General features: G+C 34.5%; 1 protein-coding gene across 1 annotated transcript; it reads left to right on the top strand.

Moving 5' to 3' along the window:
- Positions 1-27,100, top strand: LOC107133686. Its single transcript, XM_048797684.1, has 13 exons — positions 1-649; positions 2,181-2,251; positions 6,768-6,861; positions 8,761-8,859; positions 9,442-9,470; positions 9,556-9,637; positions 11,763-11,833; positions 14,378-14,471; positions 17,251-17,349; positions 17,963-17,991; positions 18,086-18,158; positions 20,250-20,320; positions 25,951-27,100. The coding sequence occupies exons 2-13, from the start codon at positions 2,195-2,197 to the stop codon at positions 26,074-26,076; spliced, it is 924 nt and encodes a 307-aa protein (XP_048653641.1). The 5' UTR covers positions 1-649; positions 2,181-2,194; the 3' UTR covers positions 26,077-27,100.

Raw genomic sequence — 27,100 nt, 5'->3', positions numbered from 1 at the left:
TTTGACTCAGTAAATATTTTGCTGAAAGATATTAAATTTTGGAAGTGTCTGACAACTGAAATGAACCAAGTGAACAATGTTTCGTTACTAATTCTGGTGATAGAATTGAAACTCTCTTATGACATCAAGTATCAATTTATCACTAAAAATTTGGCCATCCATTATTTAAATGCTTAAAGCTATATAACATGAAGTACATTTCTCAAAAGAGTTTTAAATAAGTATTCTACTGCATTTGTGGATTTGCTATGGAATGGAAATTTGACTAATTAAGCTGATGCTAGTTGATTTGGATGTAGGGACCTCAGATTTTGTTTCCAGGAAACACATTTCTTATGTCCTCCATCTGAGTTTTAACCCATCAACAGAGAGATGAAGAGAAAAATTTAGTTTCATTTGGAGTGCATGGGAGAGTGTCTCTTATGGAAATTTTTGTTTCTCAAAATGTACTGGTCTAAATTCTAATTCCCATGATTTCACAACTAGAAATATGGTGATGTCTAAAAGAAATGATAAAACCTGTATTCAACTCATTTTTGATATAAATTTTATCAGAATGAAACTGAGCAACATCCACAGGTGTGTACTTCTGGTATATCTGATGAGTCCTATCAAAGAGGAAAGAAGATAGTAAATGGACCAGTACAAGGTAAGAACCTTATAGGATACAAAATACATTGATGAGAAAATTGCATTAAAACATGAGCAATAGTATATTCTAATTGTTCACACAGTTCAACTGTTAAATATCTAATAAGAAAAAAAGTTAATAAGTGACATATCTTATTAGGTTTCAGCCCACAGGTATTGCAAAGAAACTGAAATGTGAGTTGCATTTTTGATACATGCTTCAATCACAGAAAATTTATAAATAACAAAAAGGAGCAAAGAAGAGGGAATAAAAATTGAGAAAGGAAGTGATTATAGAGGGAGTCAATGAAGGAAAAGGAAGAAGGTATAGTCAGTGAAGGAAAGGAAATTCAGGTCTCCTATGAGAAGGAAAAAGAGCAGAGCTTTCAAAAATATGGCAAAAAACATGAGTTCCAATGTTAAATGAGGCATAAAGTAAAATTTCCCCATACTTCATAAATTAGGAAATACTGAAGAAAAATTTGCACTTTATGTGGTTTTGTCCCTAAGTATAGGATCAAATATCCCACACTATTATTATTCTCAAAGGACCCCTTTGAAAGAGGCAGTGCATCTGTTGACCTGTACTCTACAAACTGTTCAACAGGCACTATACACCTTTTCCTTATCGAAGTTTTCAGCACATTCCTGTTAGTCACTTTCTGAAGCCCATACACTCTGTGTTAACATTCAACATCCTTTGAGCATCAAATCAGACCTGATGGACTACATAGAAAAAGGAATAAATTCCAGGTCAAGTGGTTATCACCCAGTACAAAAGCAGGTCAACATATGAGGTAGCACCAGGGGGGCAATACCAGTTTATTTGAGGAATAACAGGCACTATGAGGAGTGCTTCCAAAACCAGAGCGAATCCTGATAGAAGAAATGCAAAAAAAAAAAGGAAAAGAAAGAAGCAGGGAGTTCACTGGTAAATGTGTAACTGTCAACAACTTTATTTTGCTTTGTTTTGTTTTGCAGACACCAAACATTATATGCAGTAGTTATTTAAAAGTTATTATAAGGAAAAAAATAAACAGTGTGAAGTTAATTCTTTCCATTGTAATTTTCACATTTTTTTCTGCAAAATATCCTTTTTCTTTGAATGAGTAAAACTTTTAGTTATCATATGCATTGAACATGGTGACCTCTAGGGTCTTAAGTATAATTACTCTGTAAATAACTCAATGTGCCTAGGATAAAGAGGGGAACATCTATGACTTCAGATGCTAGGGCAGGCTGATGGCAGGTTTTCATTCAGCCAGGGAATTTACAGACCTCCTGTCTCCAAATATAAAAGGCCTGGATTTGAAGTGAGTGCTACAGCTCTTGCCATGGATTCACAGGTCCCTGGGTACAATCACTAGGCCCCAACACAAACAACAATCAAAAAGTTTCAAACAACATAAACATTCACCTAAAGTTAAGCTTAACTTAAAAAATATAATTGTGAGGATTAAATTATATGATTATTAAAATTTTCCCTTTTTATTTGGGTAGGTTTTCACTCATTCTAACAGTTCTAAGTAAAACTATACATTTGTCAACAGAGTCACATTCGGACATGTCATCAGCAGAAAAGAAGGAGAGGCTTATGGGCACTGAAAAAAGCCAGGAACCGGTATGTAAATGGGTCAGTTTAAATTCCTGGTGTATTTCTCTTTGCTTTGATTCCAGAAGGTAAATTAGGCCAAATGAAATGACCTCTTAGCATAGGATTTTGGGAATCAAACATCATAATTTCCACTCACATCTAAAAGAATTTAACTGGACATGAACATGAAAATAGTATTAGAAATCAAGGAAGCTTAATGGCAAACTGTATTCTAGCAATTGAGGCAATTATTTGAATATTCTTTCAGTTTTCTTCTATGTGATCTCCCTACGTGATGAGAAAATGAGACTTAAAAAAAAAAACAGTAAAAAAAAAGGAAAATATATAAATAAAATGGCCAGTGAATACATTCTTATTAAAAGACCATCTTTCCCAAAGGCTCAAAATTTTAGTTTCCCATTACCAGTAATTCATGCATGGGTTAAAGATTCCATTCTCTCTCAACTCCAATGTCTAGTCTAAGACAAGGCAAGAAATAGGCTTAATTAGAAACCAAAGAGTCTGTTAATGAAATCAGAATTTTTCAGGAGGTATACATCTGTTAAGGTACAAACAACTTTCTAGTTCATTTTCTTTTTCTTTTCATGCAAGATCAATAAAATTACTAAATGTTTTTATTAGACCTCTTTAGTGGATGTTAGGAAGAAGACCTTGGATGAAGTTTTTGACAGTTTGTGGAATTTTGGAGGTGTCTTAATGCCTCTCTTTCTCCTGTTGCTTTTGTTTTTTTTTTCATGCATTTGAATGGATTTCTCTTCCATGTCATGTATGTGTCTTTTAAGAGTGCAGGTTAATCTATGTGATGTGTCTGGAGCATGGCATATATTTTGGCATCAAACCTATAAATGAACATTTAACAAGCTATATTCACTCACCAGCATCTTGTCTTTTGGAAAGAATAAGTTCTGGAAATAAACATACCTTTAAACAAAACATATATCACATGCAAATAAAATTTAGCTTTTAAATGATATCTAAAACAGCACAAAATTAAAAGAAGGAGTAGGTAATAATAATGTTCATCTTGCAAGACAAAAAAAGCCTCAGGGATAATAAGATTATCATAATAATTTTAAAAAGAACAGAGAATGAAAGTGGTGAGAGTAAGCAGAGACTGAAAAGGAGATGAGGATCAAATTCAAAGAAATGAGAATAGAAGGAGATTTCAAATGGAATAAAAAAGGGATCCAGCAACCAAAATATGAAATGAATGAAAATATATTAGAAAATCAGAACATGAAAAAAACAAATGACATGGAAATCCCATACAAAAACAAAGAAAAAACTGAAAAGAGCAAGAACAACTTCTTCAGATTTCACTTTTACTAAAGCAAATGATATGGAGACAATTTTGGGGGGTATTTCTAATTTTGAAAGCATATAACTATTAGGGGTTTTTGAGATGCAGGTTTTTGTTGTTGTTGTTGTTATTGTTTTTGCACTAGCTTCAAACACCCTACCATGATAGTGGAGAGTACAAGCTGATCTTCTTTGCTCCTTTCTCTCCCACACCTCCCAGAGAATGCTGAGGGAACATTGAAAGTTGCAGAGGCAATGCACACTTAGTATTAGTTTATGTACTCAGAGACATGGGTCTATAAAATGTAGAAATTGCCTGATAAACCCTGTGGTCCATGGAGGCTGGGGACTAATCTGTAATGCAGACCCCAATTATGGAATTCCTTACTCAGTGGTCTTATACTGTGCATGATTCCAAGTCACTGAGGCCTTTTCCTACAACCTCTTGGAGCATGAGAGACATGGCCTGGTTTCAGAATCTATGACTTCTTCTGAGAACTTAGTGAAAATTCCATTCTACTGATCCTGCCCAAGCACTTCTGGAATCTTCTGTCCCTTGAATTCTCAACTACCAGTTCTTGCTTACTATCATTATTCCCAAAGCACCAGTTTGAAAGAGGCAATACCTCTGTGGACCTCTACTCTACAGAATGACCACAGCAGCAACACACATCTTCCTGATGAGATCTTTCAGCACATGCCTGTCACTCACTAACCTGAGCCCATAAGTTCAGTAACAATTCAGTTTTCTGAAGAATGGTGGCTACAGCATTATGGAAATATAAGGTATGCAGGGGTACCTGATCTTTAACACAGAGTGACTAAAATTAGACCCCACTGAGAGCCTTTGTCCTCAGGAAATATTGTAATTCTTAAGAGGGTGCCTCCAACTGCCTGTGTGATGTTAATGGGGGTAACTATTCCAATTATTCTAGTATTCATTTTCATGTTTATGATATTGCATGCAGCCTTTTTCTACCAGACTTAACCTTGGCACTTGCAGGAAACAAAATGATTCCATGACAGAGCCATGAGCTTCTATTCTTTTTTTATTAAATTATTTATCCACTCTAATTTGTTACACACAATGGCAAAATGCAATTCATTTCATATTACACATATAGAGCACAATTTTTCACTGATTGTACACGATGTATTATTACACCATTCGTGTCTTCATATATGTACTTATAGTAATGATGTCTAACTCATTCCACCATTATTCCTACCCCCTTAACCCTCCCTTCCCCTCCCTCCCCTTTGCCCTATCTAAAGATCTTCCATTCCTCCCATGCTCCCCACCCATCACCATTATGAGTCAGCATCCTCATATCAAAGAAAACATTCAGCATTTATTTTTCTGGGATTAGCTTTCTTCACAAAGCATTATATTCTCCAATTCCATCCATTTACCTGCAAATACCATGATTTTTTTCTCTTTAATGCTGAGTAGGGCTCCATTGTGTATATATACCCAGGTTTCCCAAGCCATTCATCTACTAAAGGGCATATGGGTTGGTTCCACAATTAAACTATTTTGAATTGTGCTGCTATAAACATTGATAAGGCCAAGTCCCTATAGTATGCTGTTTTTAAGTCCTTTGGGTATAAGCCAAGAAGTGAGATAGCTGAGTCAATTGTGATTTCATTCCAAATTTTCCAAGGTATCTCCATACTGCATTCCAGATTGGCTGAACTAATTTTCAGTTCCACCACCAATTTCTGTCTAATTGTGACAGAAACCACTGTAAACATTGAAGTAAATGTGTCTCATGTGTATACAGAAATTATTATACTTTGTAAATAAGAAGAAGGGTTGGGAAACCTAGGTCATATGATGTTCATATTCTTAGTACTCTGAAACTCTCCATACTATGTTCCAAATGGAAAGTCCTAATTTTCAGTATCACAGAGTATGCTTGTATATTTTTACCCATGTCCTCTCCAGCACTGATTATTTGAATACTTTAAGAATGCCTATCTGACTGGCATGAGCTAAAATATCAATGGAGTTTTGGATGGTATTTCCTAGAATGCTACATATGTTTAATTTTTTTTCACAAAAATCTGGTGAGGTAAGTATTCAGCTCTTCTATCAGAAGAGGAAGTGAGAGTCAAAGACAATAGGATCCTTCCACACAGCAAAACACATTGTCATGACTTAGTTATGACAAGCTTCAGGGATAGAGTGTTGGATGGTATTACCCTGAATGCTAAATATGTTTAATTTTTTTATGTATTTGTAGGGAAATTGTATTTGTTGTTTTGAGAACTGTCTATCCCTGCTTTTCTTAATTTCTTATTTGGAGGGGTGATATTCATCTCAGGTCACCAGTCAAAACATTCCTCTCTCATAGCCAGTTAGTATTCCCTACTCCGGCTTTACACTATTTCTTCCACGAATGCATTTCCTCTTTGAGTATCTCATATTTCTGGTTTCATCTGGTCACAGGCTCTCCATTGTGTCACTCCTGTGATTTCCCACAGCCTGTCTTTTTCTTTAAGCAGCAATGCACCAGTTCAAATGACTCCCACCTCTGCAAATAGTCAGCTTTTCAGAGATGGGAGTCACCTTTCTCTTTTGAAATACCTCTTAGTTTCTTCTCCAATGAAAGTGTTGCATACTTTACCCAAGTGTGTGTGCTGTTATGTTCATGTTACATACAGACACATTTCCTCAGTATATTTTACTTTTTTAAAATAAGTTTTGACTCGGTAAATATTTTGCTGAAATGCATTAAGCTTTCGAAGTCTCTGATGAATAAATGAAGCAAGTACAACAGTTTATCATTCCTACACAAGGTGACAGAATTGAAACTCTCATCTTACCAAGTATCATTCTTTCAGAATAAAAAACTGGCCATTCAAATTTAAAATGCTATGGAACACCAAGTGCCATTCTTAAAAGTCTTTCAAAGCATTTTTAGAACTGATTATATACTGATGCTAGTTGTTTGGGGTATATGCTTGTCAGTGTGTATATTCGGAGGGAACACAGTTCCTATGTCCCTCATCTTGGCTTTATCCAATAAGTAGCCAGAATGATATATGAGCTCAGTTAATCTGAACTGCCTAGGACAGTGAAACTTGTACAATATATTCTTGTTCAAAATGCACTCATCTAATTTCTAATTCTGATGATTTCACAAATATATATATGGTGATAAGTAATATGTGATGATTAAAACTTCATGCAACTTATTATTGGTATTACTTTCCCCAGAGTGTCTGTAAGCAACCTACAGAAGTTTGTGTTTCCAGTATATCTGTTGGGTCCTATACACAAGCAAAGAATAGAACAAACGAACATGGAGAAGGTAAGAATGACAAAAAATGCAAAAGACATTGGTGAGCGTATTGCTTTAAAGCAAGAGCACTAAAATATTGTAATTGTTCCAAGAGTGTATGTATTATCTAGTAAGGAAAAAGAAATATAATGAGTCATATTGTATTAGGTTTCTGTCACAGGTTAAACTGGGGATATTGCTAAAAAAATCTGAATTATGAGTTGCATTTTGAGACATGCTTCAATCAAAGTAAAATAGAAATGAAAGAGAAGAAGAGGATATGAACACTGAGACAGGCATTAATTACAGGGAGTCAATGAAGGAAGAGGTAGCAGTTGTACTCAGTGGAAGGAAGGACCCTCAGTTACATAAGAGGGGGGGAAAGAGCAGCATTTTCAAAATTTGGGAAGCATTTTTGAGTTTCCAGGTCCAAAGCTGAATGAAGTGTAAAGTAAAAATTTTCCAACATTCCTGACTTAGTCACAGTTGGAATGGAATAAAATTGAGGAGTGAAGAAGGAATTCCCACATTGTCAAGTTTGTTTATCACAAAAGATTCTTCATGTATAAAATCTAATGACACCAAATGTGTTGCTACTCTGTACAAAAAATGTATAGGGTAGAAACACCAATTAGGAAAGTGGAAAGAAATAGAAATGGTTACAGAGTGGTCCCCAAATTCACAGATATCTAAAACTAAATTTGGAAAGATAATAGCTTGACTGAACTTTCATTTGAGGGTAACATCCTAGGGAGAAACCCAGAGCTACATTCAAGTTAAGGTAGAGGCAATGGATTCCAACAAAATTTATACTAGATCTCTCAAACTATAATGAATCATCTGTTGAGGCCATGATCAGAAGCTCATTGTGACTCAGAAGTTCTTTCCTTCTACATTTCCTATAGATTCTAAGGTGGATTCCAATGATCCTGGCATGCCCACAGCATTTTTTGTAGCCAGGCAAAGAATGTCCCTGTGGGACGAAAAAAAAAAAAAAAAAAAAAAAAAAACAACAACAACAAAAAAAAAACGCTAGTAGACCCTACAAGCCAAGATAGAAGAAGATCAAGTGCCAGAATAAATATTGCAATAATTATGTGCATATTTCTTAGGTAGTGGGGATAACACAAAAGACAAAAATTTAAAAATTACATTTCTAACATAAAATTGCTACATTGCCAGGAAGGAAGGAGTTCGAATAACCCATACAAAAAAACAGAAAATGGAAATAAAATAGTCTCCTGCTCTAGAGGGTTTTATGAAAAACTAGGAGAGAGGCAAAATGAGGAAGAAAATAAAGAAGTCAGCAAGGAAATTTTAGAGGGGAAAATGATAAAATGCAATTCAGCATTTTTCAGTGTGCCTGCCTTCAAACCAAAAGTGGGATGATTCCTGGTCCCCAGGTGATTGAAACAAGTAGGGACTGGAAAAATCAGGGCAACCTGCTGTACAAATCTGTCCTGCACACCCACCAGGCCCCACCATGTGTGTGGCATCCTAAGAGTGATTTAGATCAGTGACCAAGTGTTTTTGAAAATTTGTTTTTTTCAAAGATAGTTTTATTTTTGATGATGATGATGATTATTATTATTATTATCATTATTATTATTATTATTTTGGTTCTTTGGAATGAAACCATGTCCCTTTGTGCTACAGGAATACATTCCACTCCTGTGCTAAATTCTGATAACTAATTTTTGGATCGGCCAGCACACTCAAAAAAATATGTGAAATCATGACTGTATGTGTTATGGCAGACTCATTTTTAAACTAGAATTCCTTATGGAATTTATTCCTCAAATACTAAGAGTGTTACTAATGTGTTTATATGACAGTCTTTTGAGTCCTGTCAATTCTGCCTGCTTTCAGATCACAGATTGCTGTGGATGACCATATCTAAATTCTTTATGCTTTCTCATATTTTTTAAGATGCAGGACCTGTATCTTCGTACACGGGTGAAAAGGGTAACCTGATATCCGCTAAAACAGAGGAAGCAGGATTAGAAGATGTGCCACGGTCCCAGATGGGTATGAAAAAACAATCATGTTCATATTAGCTGTTATTCTAAATGCATATATCTGATCCTATTAGTTCAGAAAAAAAAATAACTGATAAGAAATAAAGTATACCTTGTCCTGGATCTTGAGGTACAGGATACTTAGGTATAATAAAATGGATTAAACAATTCATAGGTCACTTGACATATGTGCTGCCATCTGACTACTTCAGCTTTGACATTGAAATTCTCCGTATTCCTCTTTCCTTCTCTGAATACAGATCTCTGTGGTCTCCAGCATTCTGCGTCTTCACATTTGTATATGTACCCTTGCCGAATTATTTATAATGATCACAAAGGTGTTCTTACCTTTTGAAACTTAACTGCAAGACTTATTTACTAAAGATATATTGTCAATATTCATTTAGAACATTTCAGTCTTGTGATCAACAAAAATCCCCAAACTTAAAACTCCAAAGCTAATGTAATCTTTATCAATGCTAATAAAAATAGTTATCACTGGACTGAGCTCTGTACTCACTTAGTAGGAATATGAGTGTGTTTTCTTTTTATGTTCAGATTTTATTGATTATGTATTTCATTTGCTTTTCAGTATCTAAAGACGTACATGCTTTATACAAGGTAAATCATCTTCTATGTTTATGTTATATTATTAAATGCATGCTGTATGCACTGTAAAATATTTACGTATTATCTTGTCTCCAAGCACATCAAGCCTACCATTAAAAGCAAAGATACAGCTCTCAAAAAACAAAAATGGTGGAAGCAAAAAATAAAACGGAAATCAGGTAACTTTTGCAGTACAACTTCTATAAAACTACCTATGATTAAACCTTGGAAATGATAGCAAACTTTTCACTCCTGATATATCCATTTGTGCCATGTGTTGGGAGGATTTGCCCCATCAGGTCTGTGTTGGTGGTGCATCCACATTTCAAAATATTTCTGTAAATCTATGAGGAAAAGATGTTTTAAAATAACCTATATCCTAGGTGTTTCTACAATTAAACTTCCCAAATCGGAGTCATGACACTTGTCAGTTGGATTGTGAGGCTGATTTTTCTTCCCAACCCAATTTTAAAAGTAGGTCCAGGGGAGCAGGATTGAAATCCAGAATCCTGAGATGATGAGGACTTGTATTTTTCTTGAAGCCAAGATGTCAAGGCCGGTCTGTGAAATACAAGAAAATCTAATTTAAAAGACAATGTGCACTCTACCCTGACATCTAGTGTATCAACCAAATGCATCAAACTTGTTTTTATGCTACTTAGGTACTGACTTTGACAACTCTTGTGGTCAGTTTGAGGCAAGAAATAATAAAAGGAATGATCATATATACTTTAGTTTATCCCTTGCTTCTAAAGTGAACATTTGCTGGTGAACACTCTTTCCTGAAATTTTATCTCAGAGTAATCAATCCATAAATTCTTCCACATCCCAATGGAGTCTTTGCTCATTATTCTTTGACTTGTTGTTTGTCTGTTACCTCTGTATGGTAAAAACAGAACCCAGATCCTTTTGAAGACATTCCTTCATTCAGTCCTGCATCAACCCCATAGTGCACTTTTGCATTTTCTTTATTCATCTCCATTCATGATCATGCCCCTCAAGCTCATGTGCCCACAGGTTTGAGATAGTTCCAGCTATATATGGATACATGGCCTAGATGAAAGTGTTAGCTCTGTGTATGTCCAACCATCTCAACATTTCGAGGCATCTTTCACAATGCAAATTCTTCCTAACTGTATGTTTAGCCCGTTTCTACCTGCATGATCTTCTGGCAGTTTTCACCAATCCCTGTATCATCAGACATATACCGTCCCCCTTAACCCTTGTCTCTATGTCATGCTATAGCCTTCCACATTTTCACCATTCTCTGCCTCTGGCTGATGGCCTCACTCCTCAAGTCTCCGTTCATCCCTACCTCGAGAAAAGACACCATCCACGCCAAGTGTTATTGCCTCAGGCACTTACCTGACACTCAATTATGGGGTGTTCAAACCTGTGCGTTTTAAGAACATCTCCTGTAGTCCAGGACCTAGTGAACTAGACAGAGAATGAATAACTTACAGGCCAACTGATTATTACTCAGTACAATTGTGGGTCATGATCTGAGATAGCTAACGCCAGAGAAGCAAAAACAGTTTATGTCAGGAATAATAGGCACCATGAGTAATGCTTCCAAAAACAGAGTGAATCCTAACAGAAGAAATGCGGGTAAAGGAAAGGAAAGGAATATGTGGTTCACTGTCAAAGGTATCACAGTGATCGTATATACACATACTTTTTTGTTGACACCAAAGTTACATGCAGTGGTTCATTAAAAATTACTATTAGGAAAAAGACATAGTAAACAGTGTGAAGTTTCTTCTTTCCATTGTAATTTTAGCATTTTTTTTCTGCAAAATATCATTTTTCTTTGAGTGGTTGAATCTTTGAGATATCATGTGCATTGAATATGGTGAACTCTTGTTTTGTTGAAGCATTAGATTAGTAAAAATCCCTGCTAAATCACTCAATACACCCTGGGTGAAGAGGGACTCATCTGTAATTTCAGCTTAGTTAGAGACTGAGGCAGGCTGATGTCAGGTTCCCAGTGAGCCAGGGAATATTCAGACACTCTGCCTTCAAAAATAAATAAATAAATAAATATAAAGGCCTTTTATTTGAAGTAAGTACTTGCGTTCTTGCCAAGGATACACATGGCTCTGGGTACAGCCACCAAGCTGACACAAGAATCCAAAAATTTCCAACAGCATAAACATTCACCTAAAATTAAACTTACCTAAAAACGTATCATTATGAAAATCAAATTGTATGATTATTACAATTATGTTTTTAGTTGGCTAGATTTTCACTCAGTCTAACTCTTTTAAGTAGTTTAAGAAAGTACATCTATGCATTTATCCCCAGATTCACATTGCCATATGTCATCAGAGGAATTGAAGGAGGGGGTTGATGGCATGGATAAAAGCCATGGACAGGTAAGTAAATGTGTCAATTTAAATTCATGGTCTATTTCTCTTCTTTGATGGGAAGGAAGATTATGCCAAACAAAATGACATCACACAATACATACTTAGAAATCAAGGTCATAATTTAATATTTAAGTCTAAAAATGTAACACAACATGAACATGAAAATAGCTTTAGAAATCACATGATTTTAAACAGAAGCTTAAAGGTAACCTTCATCTTAGTAATGTGGGGAGATTTTTTTGAGTATTGTTTCAATTTTCTTCTGTGTGACCTCCTCACATAATGAGGATTAAATCTAAGCCTCGGAAATATCCAGTTGAAAGTTGAAGAGTATATAATTGAAATGGCCAGTGAACACATTCATGTTAAAGATCATCATTCCCAAAGGCTCAAAATTTTAGTTTCCCATTACCAGTAATCCATGATGGTATTAAAGACTCCAGTCTCCCTACACACTCCAGTATGTAGGCTGAGGCAGGAAATAGACTTAAAGGAGAAACCAAACAGCCTATTATAGAATCAGGTCCTTTCAGGATGTATCCATCAATCCTGTTTGAGTACGAACAAAAACTTTTAGTTCCTTTACTTTTCATGCAAGAAATCAAGAAAATTACTAAACATTTTTATTCCACCTCTGAAGTGGACATTAGTAAAAAGAACTTGGATGCAGTTACTGGGAAGTTGCAAAATTTTTGTGGTATCTTAATGCCCTATATTTTAGGAGGAGAATTTGCAAGCATTTTAGTTCAACTGTTATGTATGTGTCCTTTTAGTGTACAGATTTTTCTTTGGGATGTGTTTGGGTCAGGCCATCATGTTCAGAATCAAATTCCCAAATGAACATATTTAACATAGAATATTTACTAACCAGTATCTCATCAAGGAGAAAGATGACCCTCTAGGAACAATCATAGCTTAAAGCAAAACATGCATATAAACAAACTGTATATTTAATGTGGTTTCTATAATACTTAATAATTAATCGAAGTTCAAAGGAAATAAGAATACTCGTAAGACTAGAAAAAAGTGATTAGTGACAATAAAATTATCATGATAAATTTTAAAAAGAACAGATAATGAAAGTGGTTATAGTAAGCAGAGATTGAAGAGGAAATCAGGATGAAATTCAATATTAATGACAATAGGAAAGAATATAAAATAAGAATAAAAATGTAATAAAGGAAATAAAATGAAAACTGAAAAAAAATCTTAGAAAATCATATATATTGTGAAAAAAAAGGCACAAACAAACTCATGAAAATCTTCACAATCCCCTTAAACTAATATAACTGAAATGGAGACACTTCTGTCCAGGATTTCTAATTTTGGAAAGCTAAAGCTTTTTATGGTTTGGAGGATGCAAATATTGTCCATCAGTTTCTTTATCTGCTCTAGCTCAAAAAGGCCTTCCCTGACATTGGTGTGATCAAGTGGATCTCCTCTGCTCCTTGCTCCCCAACTCCTCCCAGATAATGCTGAGGGAACTTTGAAAGTTACAAAGGAAATTACTCTCAGTATTTGATTTTGTACTCATAGGCATGGGTCTATGGATGTAGAAATTGCCTGATAAACCCAGTGATCCATGAAGGCTGGGGTCTAATCTGTAATGTAGACCCCAATTATGGAATTTCTTACACAGTGGTCTTTTTTTAAGAGAGTGTGAGAGAGAGAGAGAGAGAGAGGGAGAATTTTTTAATATTTATTTGTTAGTTTTCGGTGGACACAACATCTTTTTTTGTATGTGGTGCTGAAGATGGAACCAGGGCCGCAAGCATTCTTAGTTTCTTCTCCAATGAAAGTGTTGCATAATTTACCCAAGTTTGTGTGCTGTTATTTTCATGTTACATACAGACACATTTCCTCAGTATATTTTACTTTTTTAAAATATGTTTTGACTTGGTAAATATTTTGCCGAAATGCATTAAGTTTTCAAAGTCTCTGATGCATAAATGAAGCAAGCACAACAGTTTATCATTCCTACACAAGTTGACAGATTGAAACTCTCATCTTACCAAGTATCATTCTTTCAGAATAAAAAATTGGCCATTCAAATTTAAAATGGTATGGAACACCAAGTGCCATTCTTAAAAGTCTTTCAAAGCATTTTTAGAACTGCTGGGCAGTGCAAAGTTGATTGATTATATACTTTTTTTTATTGGTTGTTCAAAACATTACAAAGCTCTTGACATATCATATTTCATACATTAGATTCAAGTTGGTTATGAACTCCCAATTTTACCCAAATACAGATTGCAAAGTTGACTGATTATATACTGATGCTCGTTGTTTTGGGTATATGCTTGTCAGTGTGTATATTCTGTGGGAACACAGTTCCTATGTCCCTCATTCTGGCTTTATCCAATCAGTAGATTATATAAGAGCTCACTTAATCTGAGGTGCCTAAGACAGTGAAACTTATGCAATATAATCTTGTTCAAAATGCACTCATCTTATTTCCAATTCTGATGATTTTTAAATAGACATATGATGATGAGATTAATGTAATGATGAAATCTTCATGCAACTCATTATTGGTGTTATTTTCCCCAGAGTGTCTGTGAGAAACCTCCAGAGGTTTGTACTTCCAGCATATCTGGTGTGTCCTCTTCACAATCAAAGAATAGAATAAATGGACATAGAGAAGGTAAGAGTCATGAATAATGCAAAATTCATTGCTGAGCCTATTGCCTTAAAACATGAGCACTAGTATATTTTAATTGTTTAAAGAGAGTATGTGTTACCTAGTGAGGACAAAGAAATATAGTGAGTCATATGGTATTAGGTTTGTGTCACAGGTTAAACTGTGGATATTGCTAAAGAAACTGAATTAGGAGATGCATTTTGATACATGCTTCGATCAAAGTAAAATAGAAATGAAACAGAAGAAGAGGGTATGAACACTGAGACAGGCATTAATTACAGGGAGTCAAGGAAGAGGTAGCAGTTGTACTCAGTGGAAAGAAGGACCCTCAGTTACATAAGAGGGGTGAAAGAGCAGTGTTTTCAAAATATGGGAAGCATTTTTGAGTTTCCATGTTCAAAGCTGAATGAGGTGTAAAGTAAAAATTTTCCAACCTTCCTGATTTAGTCACAGTTGGAATGGAATTAAATTGAGGAGTGAAGAAGGACTCCCAGATTGTTGTGTTACTTTATCACAAAAGATTATTCATGTAAAAAAATCTAATGACACATAATGTGTTGGTATCTGTACAAAGAATGTATAGGGTAGAAACACCAATTAGGAAAATGGAAAGAAATAGAAATGGTTACAGAGTGGTCCCAAAATTCACCTATATCTAAATTTGGAAAGTTATAGCTTTTTATAAACTTTCATTTAATGGGTACCACTAGGGAGAAACCCAGAGCTACATTCAAGTTAAGTTAGAGGTATTTGATTCCAACAATGTTTACATTGGAACTCTCAAACTGTAGTGAATCATCAGTTGAGGCCATGTTCAGATGTCATTATGAATGTCATTATAATGCTTGTATATTTCCTTTAGATTCGAAGGAGATTCCAATGATCCTGGTATGCCAACAGCATTTTTGTAGCCAGGAAAAGAATGTCCCTTTGGGAAATTTAAAACAAAACAAAACAAAAAAACACTAGTAGATCCTACAAACTGGGAAAGAAGAAGATCAAGTGCCATCATAAATATTGCTATAATTCTGATCATATTTCTTATGTAGTGGGGATAACACAAAAGACAAAAAATTTAGAAATCGTATTTCTTTTTTCTCTTTTTAATATTTTATTTTAAATTATTGCATATGACAGGATGCATTACAATTCATAGTATACTTATAGAGCACAATTTTTTTATATCTCTGTTTGTACACAAAGTAGAGTCACTCCGTTCGTATACATGTATGAAGATACGTGTATTTAGGTCACAAGTACATTCTTATGAATATTTCTACATATTAATCTCAGTTTTCTAACCCTAACCCCAGCTCACTAAAAATATTTGATATTACCCTTTCCAAAATTATGTATCTATAATTACTGTAATTAAAGTTTATGTACACAGAATAAATTTTAGACTGTATTTTGCCATTTTTTTTTATTTTGGATGTTAAGTTTGCTTACATATCAAAATATATCTTATATAGGAATTATTAATTTGTCCCCTTATACACAAACTATATATTCATAGGACTTACACTTTACTGTTCCCTGTGTCAGATCCTGTATATTTATATTAGTTTCCATGTATATTTTCAAAGTATAGTCCTTTTTGTTAATTAATTTTTTTATTTATATATGACACCAAAATTCATTACCATTTATATTACACATGTAGAACACAATTTTTCAAAGCTCTGTTTGCTTACAAAGTATGTTCACAACGATTCGTGTCTTCATACATGTACTTTAGATAATGATGTCAATCACATCTCACCATCATTTCTAACCCCATGCCCCCCTCCCTTCCACTCCACCCCTCTGCCCTAGTTCATCTATTCCTCCCATGCTCCCCCTCTGTACCCCACTATGAATCAGCCTCCTTATATCAGAAAGAACATTCAGCATTTGGTTTTTTGGGATTGGCTAACTTAACTTAGCATTGTCTTCTCTAACTTCATCCATTTCTCTGAAAATTAGAAATCATATTTCTAAGATAAATTTGCTACATTGGCAGACAGGAAGTAGTTGGAATAACCCGTACAAAGAAAGTTAAATGGAAATAATGAAGTCCTCTACTCTAGAGGGTTTTGTTTTTGAAAAAGCTAGAAGGGAGGCAAAATGAGAGAGAAAATAAAGAAGTTAGCCAGGTAATTGTGGAGGTGAAAAAGAGAATGCAATTCAGCATTTTTCAGTGTACCTGCTATCAAGCCAAAGGTGAGATGATTCCTGGTCCAGAGATGATTTAAACATGTAGGGACTGGAAAAATCTGGGCAACCTTCTGAAACAAATCTATCCTGCACACCTACCAGGCCACACACCATGTGTGTAACATTTATAAGAGTGATTTAGATCAGTGACTTAATGTTTTTGTACTTTTTGTTTATTGGAAGATAGTTATTTTTATTATTCTGGATGATTATTATTATTATTATTATTATTATTATTATTATTATATTGGAGCTTTGGAATGAAACCATGTCCGTGGTGCTGCAAGAATGCACTCCATTCCTGTGCTTAATTCTGATCTCTAGATGCCTCATTTTCTGATGAGCCAGCACTTTCAGAAAATATGTGATATCATGTCTGGTGTTTTATGTCAGACTCATTGTTTTTTAACCAGAATTCTTTATGGAATTTATTTCTCATACACCAAGACTGTTTCTAACATGTTTATATGAAAGACTTGGAAACACAGTACTTCATTCCTATCTGTCAATTCTGCCTGCTTTTGGATCACAGTTTGCTGTGGATAGCCATATCTGAATTCTTTATGCTTTCTCATATTTTTTTCAGATGCAGGACCTGTATCTCTGTACAAGGGTGAAAAGGAAATCATGATATCAACTAAAACAAAGGAAGCAGGATTAGAAGATGTGCCATGCTCCCAGATGGGTATGAAAAAACACACATATATGTATTACCTATTATTCTAAATGCATATATCTAGTCCAATTAATTCAGAAAAAAACAGTTTGATGAGAAATAAAGTGTACATTTCCGCAGATCTTGGATGAAAACTTTTTAATAATAAGACAAATGAGGTAGAGGATACTCAGTTATAATAAAATGGATTAAAGAATTCATAGGTCACTTGACATATGTGCTGCCATCTGACTACTTCAGCTTTGACATTGAACTTCTCAGGTTTCTCTTTGCTTTTCTGAATACAGATCACTGTGGTATCCAGATTCTGCATCCTCACATTTGTATATGTACCTTGCCTAAATATTTATGATGATTGCAAAGGTGTTCTTATTATTTGAAACTTAACTACAAGTTTTAATTACTAAAGATATTTTCTCCATATTGATTTACTACATTTCAGTCTTGTGATTGTACTCAACAAAATCCACAAACACAAAACCCCCAAGCGAATGTAGTTTGTATCAACGCAAACGAAAATTGTTATCACTCAGACTGAGCTCTCTACTTATTTCATAGAATGATGAATGTGTTTTTCTTAATATTCAGGTTTTATTGATTATATATTTCACTTGCTTTTCAGGCTCTAAGGATGTACATGCTTCCTACAAGGTAATTCATCTTCTATATTTATGTGATATTATTAACAGTATGCTGGATGTACTGTAAAATACTTATATAATATCTTGTCTCCATGCACATCAAGCCGACCATCAAAAGCAAAGATAAAGATCCAAAAAAACCAAAATGGAAGAATGGAACAAAAACACTGGAGTCAGGTAACTGTTGCAGTACAACTTCTATAAAACTGCCTATGTTTAAACCTTGGAAATGATAGCAATCTTCTCACTCCTAATATATCCATTTTCTGCCATGTGTTGGGAGGAGTTGCCCCATCGGGTCTGTGTTGGTGCTGCATCCACATTTCAAAATATTTCTGTAAATGCCTGAGGAAATGATGTTTTAAAATAACCTATATCATAGATGTTTCTTCAATTAAACTTCATGACACCTGTTAGTTGGATTGTGGGGCTGATTTTTTTTCCCACCCAAATTTTAAAAATAGGTCCAGGGGAGCAGGACTGAAATACAGAATCCTGATATTATGAGGAATTCTAGTTTTCTTGAAGCCAAGATGTCAAGACCAGTCTGTGAAATACAGGAAAATCTCATTTATAAGACAATGTGCACTCTACCCTGACATCTAGTGTGACATCACATGTCTTATGTGCATCAAAGTTGTTTTTATGCCACTTATGCCCTGACTTTGAAAACTCTTGTGGTCAGTGTGTAGCAAGAAATAATAAGATGTATGGTCATATATACTTTAGTTTACCCCTTGCTTCTAAAGTGAACATTTGCTGGTGAACACTCTTTCCTGAAATTTTAACTCAGAGTAGTCAATCCATACCTGCATATCCCAATGGAATTTTTGCTCATTGTTCTTTGTCTTGTTGTTTGCTTGTTTCATCTGTATGGTAAAAACAGAACCCAGATCCTTTTGGAGACATTCCTTCCATTCAGGCCTGCATCAACCTCATAGTGTACTTTGCATTCTCATTATTCATCTCCAATCATGAACATGCCCCTCAAGTTCACATACCCACAGAATTGAGATGGTTCCAGATTTATATGTGCCCATGGCATAGATGACATTCTTTGGTATGTGTATGTCCAAGGACCTTAACATTTTGAGACATCTTTCACAATGCTAGTCTTCCTAAATCTATCTTTAGCCTGTTTTTCTAGTGCATGAACTTCTGGCAGTTTTCACCAATCCCTGTATCATCAGACATATACCATCCCCCTTAACCCTTGTCTCTATGTCATACTATAGCTTTCCACATTTTCACCATTCTCTTCCTCTGGCTGATGGCCTCACTCCTCAAGTCTCCATTCATCCTTACCTCTAGAAAAGACACCATCCACGCCAAGTGTTATTGCCTCAGACACTTAGCTGACACTTTATTATGGGTGTTCAAACCAGTGGGTTGAAAAGGAGACCTTGAAGTCCAGGACCTAGAGAACTAGACAGAGAAGGAATAATTTACAGGCCAACTGGTTGTTAACAAGTACAATAGCAGGTCATGGTCTGAAGTAGCTAACACCAGAAAAGCAAAAACAGTTTATTTCAGGATTAACAGGCACCATGAGGAATGCTTCCAAAAACATAGTGATTCCTAACAGAAGAAATGCAGGAAAAGGAAAGGAAAGGAATATGGGGTTCACTGGCAAAGGTATGACAGTGACCTCTTTTTTTCTCTTCTCCTTTCTCTCTTTTTTTTTTTTTTCAGAAACCAAACATCGTGTGCAGTGATTCATTAAAAATTACTATTAGGAAAAAGACATAGTAAACAGTGTGAAGTTTCTTCTGTCCGTTGTTATTTCAATATTTTTTTCTGTAAAATATCATTTTTTAATGGCTGAATCTTTAAGATATCATGTTTATTGAACATGGTGACCACTAGTGTCTCTGAAGCTGGATTACTAAAACTATTCCCTAAATCTCTCAATACGCCCTGGGTATTTCAACTTAGTGTATTTCAACTTAGTGGGAGGCTGAGGTAGGCAGGTTTCCAATGAGCCAGGGTATATTTAGACACTCTGTCTCCAAAAACATTTAAGGCCTCAGATTTGAACGTAGTGCTACAGTTGTTGCCAAGGATGCACATGGCTCTGTGTACAACCGCCAGGCCCACATAACAATCAAAAAATTTCAAACAACATAAACGTTCACCTAAAATTAAATTTAACTTAAAAGTATCATTGTGAAAATAAAATTTTATGATTATTACTTTTGTAGTTGGCTATATTTTCACTCAGTCTAACTCTTTTAAGTAATTTAAGTACATCTATGCATTCATTCCCAGAGTCACATTGGGACAAGTCATCATCTGAAGAGAAGAAGTGGCTTGATGTCACAGAAAATAGTCCTCAACCGGTATGTAAATGTATCAATTTAAATTCCTGGTGTTTGTCCCTTCTTTGCTTTGGAAAGGACATTGTGCTGAACAAAATGAGATCAAACAATATTTACTTGGAAATCAAATATCCTAATTCAATATTTAAATCTAAAGTATGTAACAGGAAACAAACATGAAAATAGCTTTAGAAATCATGGAAGCGGAAGCTTTGAAGTAACCTTCATTTTAGCAATAGAGGAAATTTTTTGAATATTGTATCAGTTGTCTTCTATGTGACCTCCTCACATCATAAAGAATAAATGTGAAACTCTGAAAGACCCAGTCAAAAGTCAGAAAATACTTAATTATAATGGCCAGTGAAAACATTTCTGTTAAAACATCATCATTCTCAAAGGCTCAAAATTTTAGTTTCCCATTACCACTAATCCATGCCGGTGTTAAAGATTCCATTCTCCCTTGACTCCACTATGTAGGTTGAGGCAGGAAATAAGCTTAAATGAGAAACTGAACAGTCTGTTAAAGGAATCAAAATGCTTTCAGGATGTATCCTTTCTCTTAGTGTACAAAGAGAAACTTTCTAGTTCATTTACTTTTCATGCAAGAAATCAAGAAAATCACTAAACGTTTTTATCCTACCTCTGAAGTGGACATTAGTAAAAAGGAAGTGCTACAGTTCTTGCCAAGGATACACATCTTGGATGCAGTTATTGGTAACTTTTAAAATGTTGGTGGTATCTTAATGTCCCCTTTTTTTCCCTTTTGTCTACTGTAGTAGGAAGCGATTTTGCAATCATTTTAGTTCCAATGTTATGTGTGTGTCCTTTCAGTGTGCAGGTTTTTCTTTGGGATGTGTTTGGTCAGGCCATCATTCTCAGCATCAAGTTCCAGATGAGCAACTCATCAAGGAGAAAGAGGAATCTCTGAGAACAATCATAGCTTAAAGCAAAACATGCATACCATAAAAATTATATATATAGTTTCTATAATACCAAGAAATGAACTAAAGTTCATAGGATATAACAATGTGCACCTGGCTGGAAAAAAAAAAAAAGCCTTATTGACAATAAACGTATCATGATCGATTTTAAAAAGAACAGACAATGAAAGTGGTTATAGTAAGCAGAGACAGACTAAAGAGAAGATGGCAATGAAATTCAATAAGAATGAGAATAGGAAAGAATTTAAAATAAGAATAAAAATGTAATCAAGGAAATAAAACAAGAAACAAATGAAAATATCTTGGAAAATCAGATCTATTATGAAAAAAGAAATAATTTGGCAAATGCAAAGAAATAGCAGACCAAAAAAAAGTCACAAATAAAACCATGGAAATCTTCACAATTCCCTGAAACTAATGTAACTAAAATGGAGATACTTCTGTCCAGAATTTCTAATTTTGGAAAGCTAAAGCTTTTTGTGGTTTGGAGGATGTAAATATTGCCCATCAGTTTCCTTACCTGCTCTAGCTCCAAAAGGCTTCTGCTCCTTGCTCCCCCATACCTCCCAGAGAATGCTGAGCGAACTTTAAAAGTTGCAGAGAAAATGCACTCTCAGTATTAGTTTGTGTACTCAGAGACATGAGTCTATATAATGTAGAAATTGCCTGATAAACCCTGTGGTCCAAGGAAACTAATCTGTAGTGCAGACCCCAATTATGGAATTCTGTACTCAGTGGTCTTGTACTGGGCATGATTCCAAGTCACTGAGGCCTTTTCCTATAATCTCTTGGAGCATGAGAGACATGGCTTGGTTTCAAAATCTGTGACTTCTTCAGATAACTTCCTGAAAATATCATTCCTTCTGATCCTGCCCCAGCACTTCTGGAATCATCTGTCCCTTAAATTTTCAAACAGCACTTCTCCCTCACTATGATTATTTCCAAAGCACCCATTTGAATGAGGCAGTGCTCCTGTGGACCTTTACTCTATAGTTTGTTCAACAGGACCAACACTCGTCTTCCTGATGAGAGCTTTGAAAACATTGAAATCAATCATTATCTTGAGGCTATAAGATTGAGGAACCCTCCAACATTTTGTTAGGAGGTCTGGCTGCAAGTCTTGGAGGTGTATAACATGCATGGTTTGTGACCTTTCACTGAGTATTGCTAAAATTGTACCCTTCTGAAAAGGATTTTGTCTGAGTTGTATATTGTAATTTTCAGGATGCTGCCCCTCAACACTAGTATGGTATAATGGGAGTAATATCTCCAAATGACTCTCAGCACAGTTTGTTGACCTGGTATATCTGTTCATGTGTATTGTTCTGCATGCAGCCAGTTTTCTACCAGACTTATCCCTGGTGTTGTCACAGAAATGAAAACACCATGAATGTGTTTCAATGAATGTGCCATATGCTTCTATTATTTAGATATAACCTAAGACCATGCTCTAGCTGCACACATCTACATCTGACTCTCTCTACTATACCCACCATGATTCTTATTGCAAGTGCTTTATGCTTTATGCTTCATGCAACTGTTTTATGCCACAGTTCAGTCTTACAAAAGTTAAGAGTACAAATTAGTGGGTTTTTTTGATATCCTAGGAAGAAAGCCTACATAAATTAACATTAGTGAAGGTGCTCCTGCACAGACACTCTGATTCTCTCTGGCAATTTTTTTAGTACACTGAATTTTCCTTTTGGAAAAATCCAAGTCTTTATTTTGCATAAAATGTTGTATTTGAATTGAGAGGAATTTATATAAGTTTCATGTTTTTACTACAAAATATCATACTTTTATAAATTTAGGAAGATTTTGATGTTACAACTTTCATATTATAGAAATTTTAGGGAACTGTTTTCATCCATGATATGCAAATTTTTTTACAAAATGGTGTATCATGAAAATCTAACTTGTTCAAGTTAAGTGCCAAGTATTACCCCAAATTTTTATCTTTTCTTCTGTTGGAGAGTGTCTGGGTTAGTTCCATAACTTTCTGGTTGTGACTTGTACCACTATAAATATTGAAGTTCATATGTCACATGTGCATAAATATTTAAGTACATTGGGGAAAAAAGCATGGACTGGGAAATCTGGGCCATATGGTATCATTTTTCTAGTATTCTGAGCAATATTCATACTGCTTTGCAGAATATAAATGATAAATTTTAGTCTCATGGTATATTATTTACTTTTCCTTCACATGTTCACCAGCACTTATTATTTGAATACTTAATGAATGTTATTTGACAGGGTCAGCTAAAATGTCAACGAAGTTTTGAATGGTATTTCCCTGAAAGCTGGAAATGTTAAAAAAAAACTTTTTCATATGGTTATAAGCAATTTGTATTTCTTATTTTTGGGAACACTCTATCTACTCATTTCTCCATTTCCTAATTGGATTGGTGAAGTTTTCCTCAGGTACCAAAGGGAAAATTCCACTTGTCCACCCAGCTAGATTTCCCCTGGCATTTCTACAGCTTTTTTTCTTATATAAATGCATTTATTCCTTTACAAGACACTGTTTCTGATTTCATCTGGTCACAGGCTCTCCATAGTGGCTTTCCTGTGTTTTCCCATAGCCCATCTTTTTCATCATGCAGTCACACACAAAATCATCTGACTCCTATCTCCAATAATTTGCAGTCAGTAAGCAGCATATGATCCTGTGCTTCTACCATTGTCCCTTGGAATTCTTTTTAGTTCTGTCTTCAATGAAAAGTGTTGCATACTGTATCCAAATTGAGCCTTCTTTTTTTTAATTGCATGGTCTTATATGTGGAATATTAAAAAAATCCAATATACAAAAGTAGAGTGTAGAATGAAGGTTGCTATAGGTTAGGAATAGGGGAAAATGAGATGTTGATCAAGAAGTACAAAGTTTTGTTTTTCAGAATGATAAATCCCTAGCTTCTTAATGTATGATAAGGATATCTTATAAAATGTACTTGATTATTGTGTATTTAAAATTTGCTAATAGGTCTATTGTCATTGTTCTTACAACAAATAAAAGGAAGAAAGTGATAACTGTTCAAGATTATGTTATATTATTTAGCTTATTTGTAATGATTATATCATAAAGTATATGTACATTGAATCATTAAGTTGTATACCTTTAATTTACATAATAAACCTCAATTTTAAAAAAGTAAGTTACCACCAAAATAAAAATGTTTCTATCTAAAATGATGAAATAAAAATAAAAATTCCTAAATTTTGATGAAATAATAAATATTATCAAATACGAATTATGTTAGATGAGAAAAAATAACTCACATTCCTGCTTCTATTCAACATAGTGATCTTAAAATTTATGTTTAAATCCCTTATTCTTAGTATGAAAATATTGTTCTCTACTGAGACAAGCAGTACACTTTAATTGTATTTCAATTTTGGTTCAACTTTATGTTTTACACAAATAGATGATTGTATTTTTCATTTGCATAATTTCACTGAATTTATGGAAAATCACTGTAGCATATTTCTCACCATAATTTTCTACATTTTTAATTCTTTCACATAATTAAATACCTTATTTTCCTCATTGGAGATATCCTTCCTCTTCTTATTCTCCACTATAGAGCTAGGGTTTCTTTCTGTTTTGATTATGGGAATCGCCTTTATGTCTTCATGGTTTCCTATACACGTTACATGTGAGGCATGTGTGTGTGTGTGTGTGTGTGTGCTTATTACTATTTGTGCTGGATTCATTGCCTAAAATCAAGCCTCTTTCCTTTTGTAATGCTTTAAAACATGTTAACAAAGACCCAGATCAGATCAATTTCCTGAGATGCCAGAGAATAAATTTACTTTATACTTAACATTCACTGAATAATTTTTATGGATACCAAATTCTACATGAAAAAATTATTTCATAATATTGAACAAATATACTATTGAATTCTATCTAGTTCATGATACTGATGATCAGACAGAATTTATATTTTAAATCCTGTTTCATTTTACCTGATTTCAGTTGTCTTATGAAAAATTTTCATATATTTCCCCATGTTTCTGAAATTTTATATTGAAGTACCTTCACATGAATCCATGAATCTGTTTCAGTAATTGAGTTGGGCTATGAGTTTTCTTCCCATCTGGATATATATATATATATATATATATATATATATATATATATATAATGTCCAGTTGAAAGTAGACACATTTTCTGTGCCAAGTACATTTTTAAATGTGTAAAACTCAGACTCAGTTAATTTAAATGGAGCAAGTGCAACACTATGTTATTCTTACACAAAGTGACAAGATTAAACATGAAGTAACATATTTTACTTTAAAATTTTGGCCTTCTAATGTTTAAAATGTTGAATGCTGTATAACATAAAATACTTTTCTCAAGAGATTTAAATAAGTTTCCTATTGTGTTCATAGATTTTCTGGGGCATGCATAATAAGCTAGTTAAACATTGATGTGAGTTGTTTTGGATATATCCACATCAGTGAGTTTGTTGTCAGGGAATACATTTCCTATTTCATCCATCTTAGTTTACCTAAGAGTAGCTGGATAAAGGGAGGAGCTCAGCTTCATCTGCAGTATATAAGATAGTGTCCCTTAAGAAAATATGGTGCACAAAATGTAGTGGTCTAATTTCCAATTCCATTGATTTCATCACTAGAAATATGGTGATGTCTAAAGAGTGATAATAAAATCTATATGCAACTGATTATTGCCATTATTTTTATCAGAGTCACTCTGAGCAACATCCAGAGGTGTCTGCTTCTTGTATATCTGGTGAGTTTCCTCGAAGAGCAAAGAAAGAAGGTAATAGACATTGTAGAATATACAAATCATATGGGATTAAAATGTTTTAAAGTGAATGTGCCTTAAATCCTGAACACTAGAATATTGTAAGTTTTTCAAAGAATGTACCTATCAAATAGAAAAAGAGTGGAATAATTATTAGGTTTTAGTCACAGGTTAAATTGGGTGTATTGTTAAAGGAACTGAAATATGAGCTGCATTTGAGACATGCTTCACTCCCAGGAAAGTTGGAAATAAGGAAAAGGAGAGAAGAGGAGGCAATGAAGATTGAGGATGATAATAAAAACAGGGAGTCAAAGAAGGGAAAAAAATAGTTGAATTCAGTGGAGGGTAGGAAATTCAAGCCATATTTGAGAAGGGAAAAGAACAGGTTTTTGAACATGTGGGAAGAACTTGTGAGTTTCAAGTTCCAAAGATGAATGAAGGGTAGTTAATGTAAAGCTTTCCCAACTTTCCTGACTTATTCACAGTTGGAAATGAATTGAGAAGTGAAGATCTGATCCCACAAAGCTAAGGTTCACTGACCATGAATGATTAGGCATATATACAATTTAATGATATGCAACATGTTGCTACTCCCTAGGACAAAATTCAGGGAACAAATAGCAAATGGAATAATAGAGAGAAGTAGGAATGGTTATGGAGCAATCTCCAAATCCAAAGATATATAAAATTTACTTTGCAAAGATTATAGTTACTTTTACATTTTATTTGAGGGGAAAGCATAGGGAAGAAATGATAGGTACATTCAAATTAATATAGAATAATTGGAACTGACAGTGTTCAAACTGGAACTCTTAAACTGTAAGGAAACATCTCTTGGGGACCATGTTCAAAACATTTTGACTGAGTAGGTCTTTGCTTCTACATATCCATTACATTTTAAGGTTATTCCAAAGATTCCTGTCACAGACAGTATTTGGAGCCAGGGAATGGATTTTGGGGGGGGGAATTTTAAAAAAAAACAGCTATTGGTTCCAACAATTCAGGACAGAAAATGATCAAGTGCAAGCATAAATTTTGCTTACATTCAAGCATGTCTCTTGGTAATTGGGACTGACTCAAAAGACAAAG

The sequence above is a fragment of the Marmota marmota genome, unplaced genomic scaffold, assembly GCF_001458135.2.
Source record: "Marmota marmota marmota unplaced genomic scaffold, marMar, whole genome shotgun sequence".
NCBI lineage: Eukaryota > Metazoa > Chordata > Mammalia > Rodentia > Sciuridae > Marmota > Marmota marmota.
The sequence above is the reverse complement of the archived record's forward strand: the minus strand, read 5'-3'. Positions and strand labels throughout refer to the sequence as shown.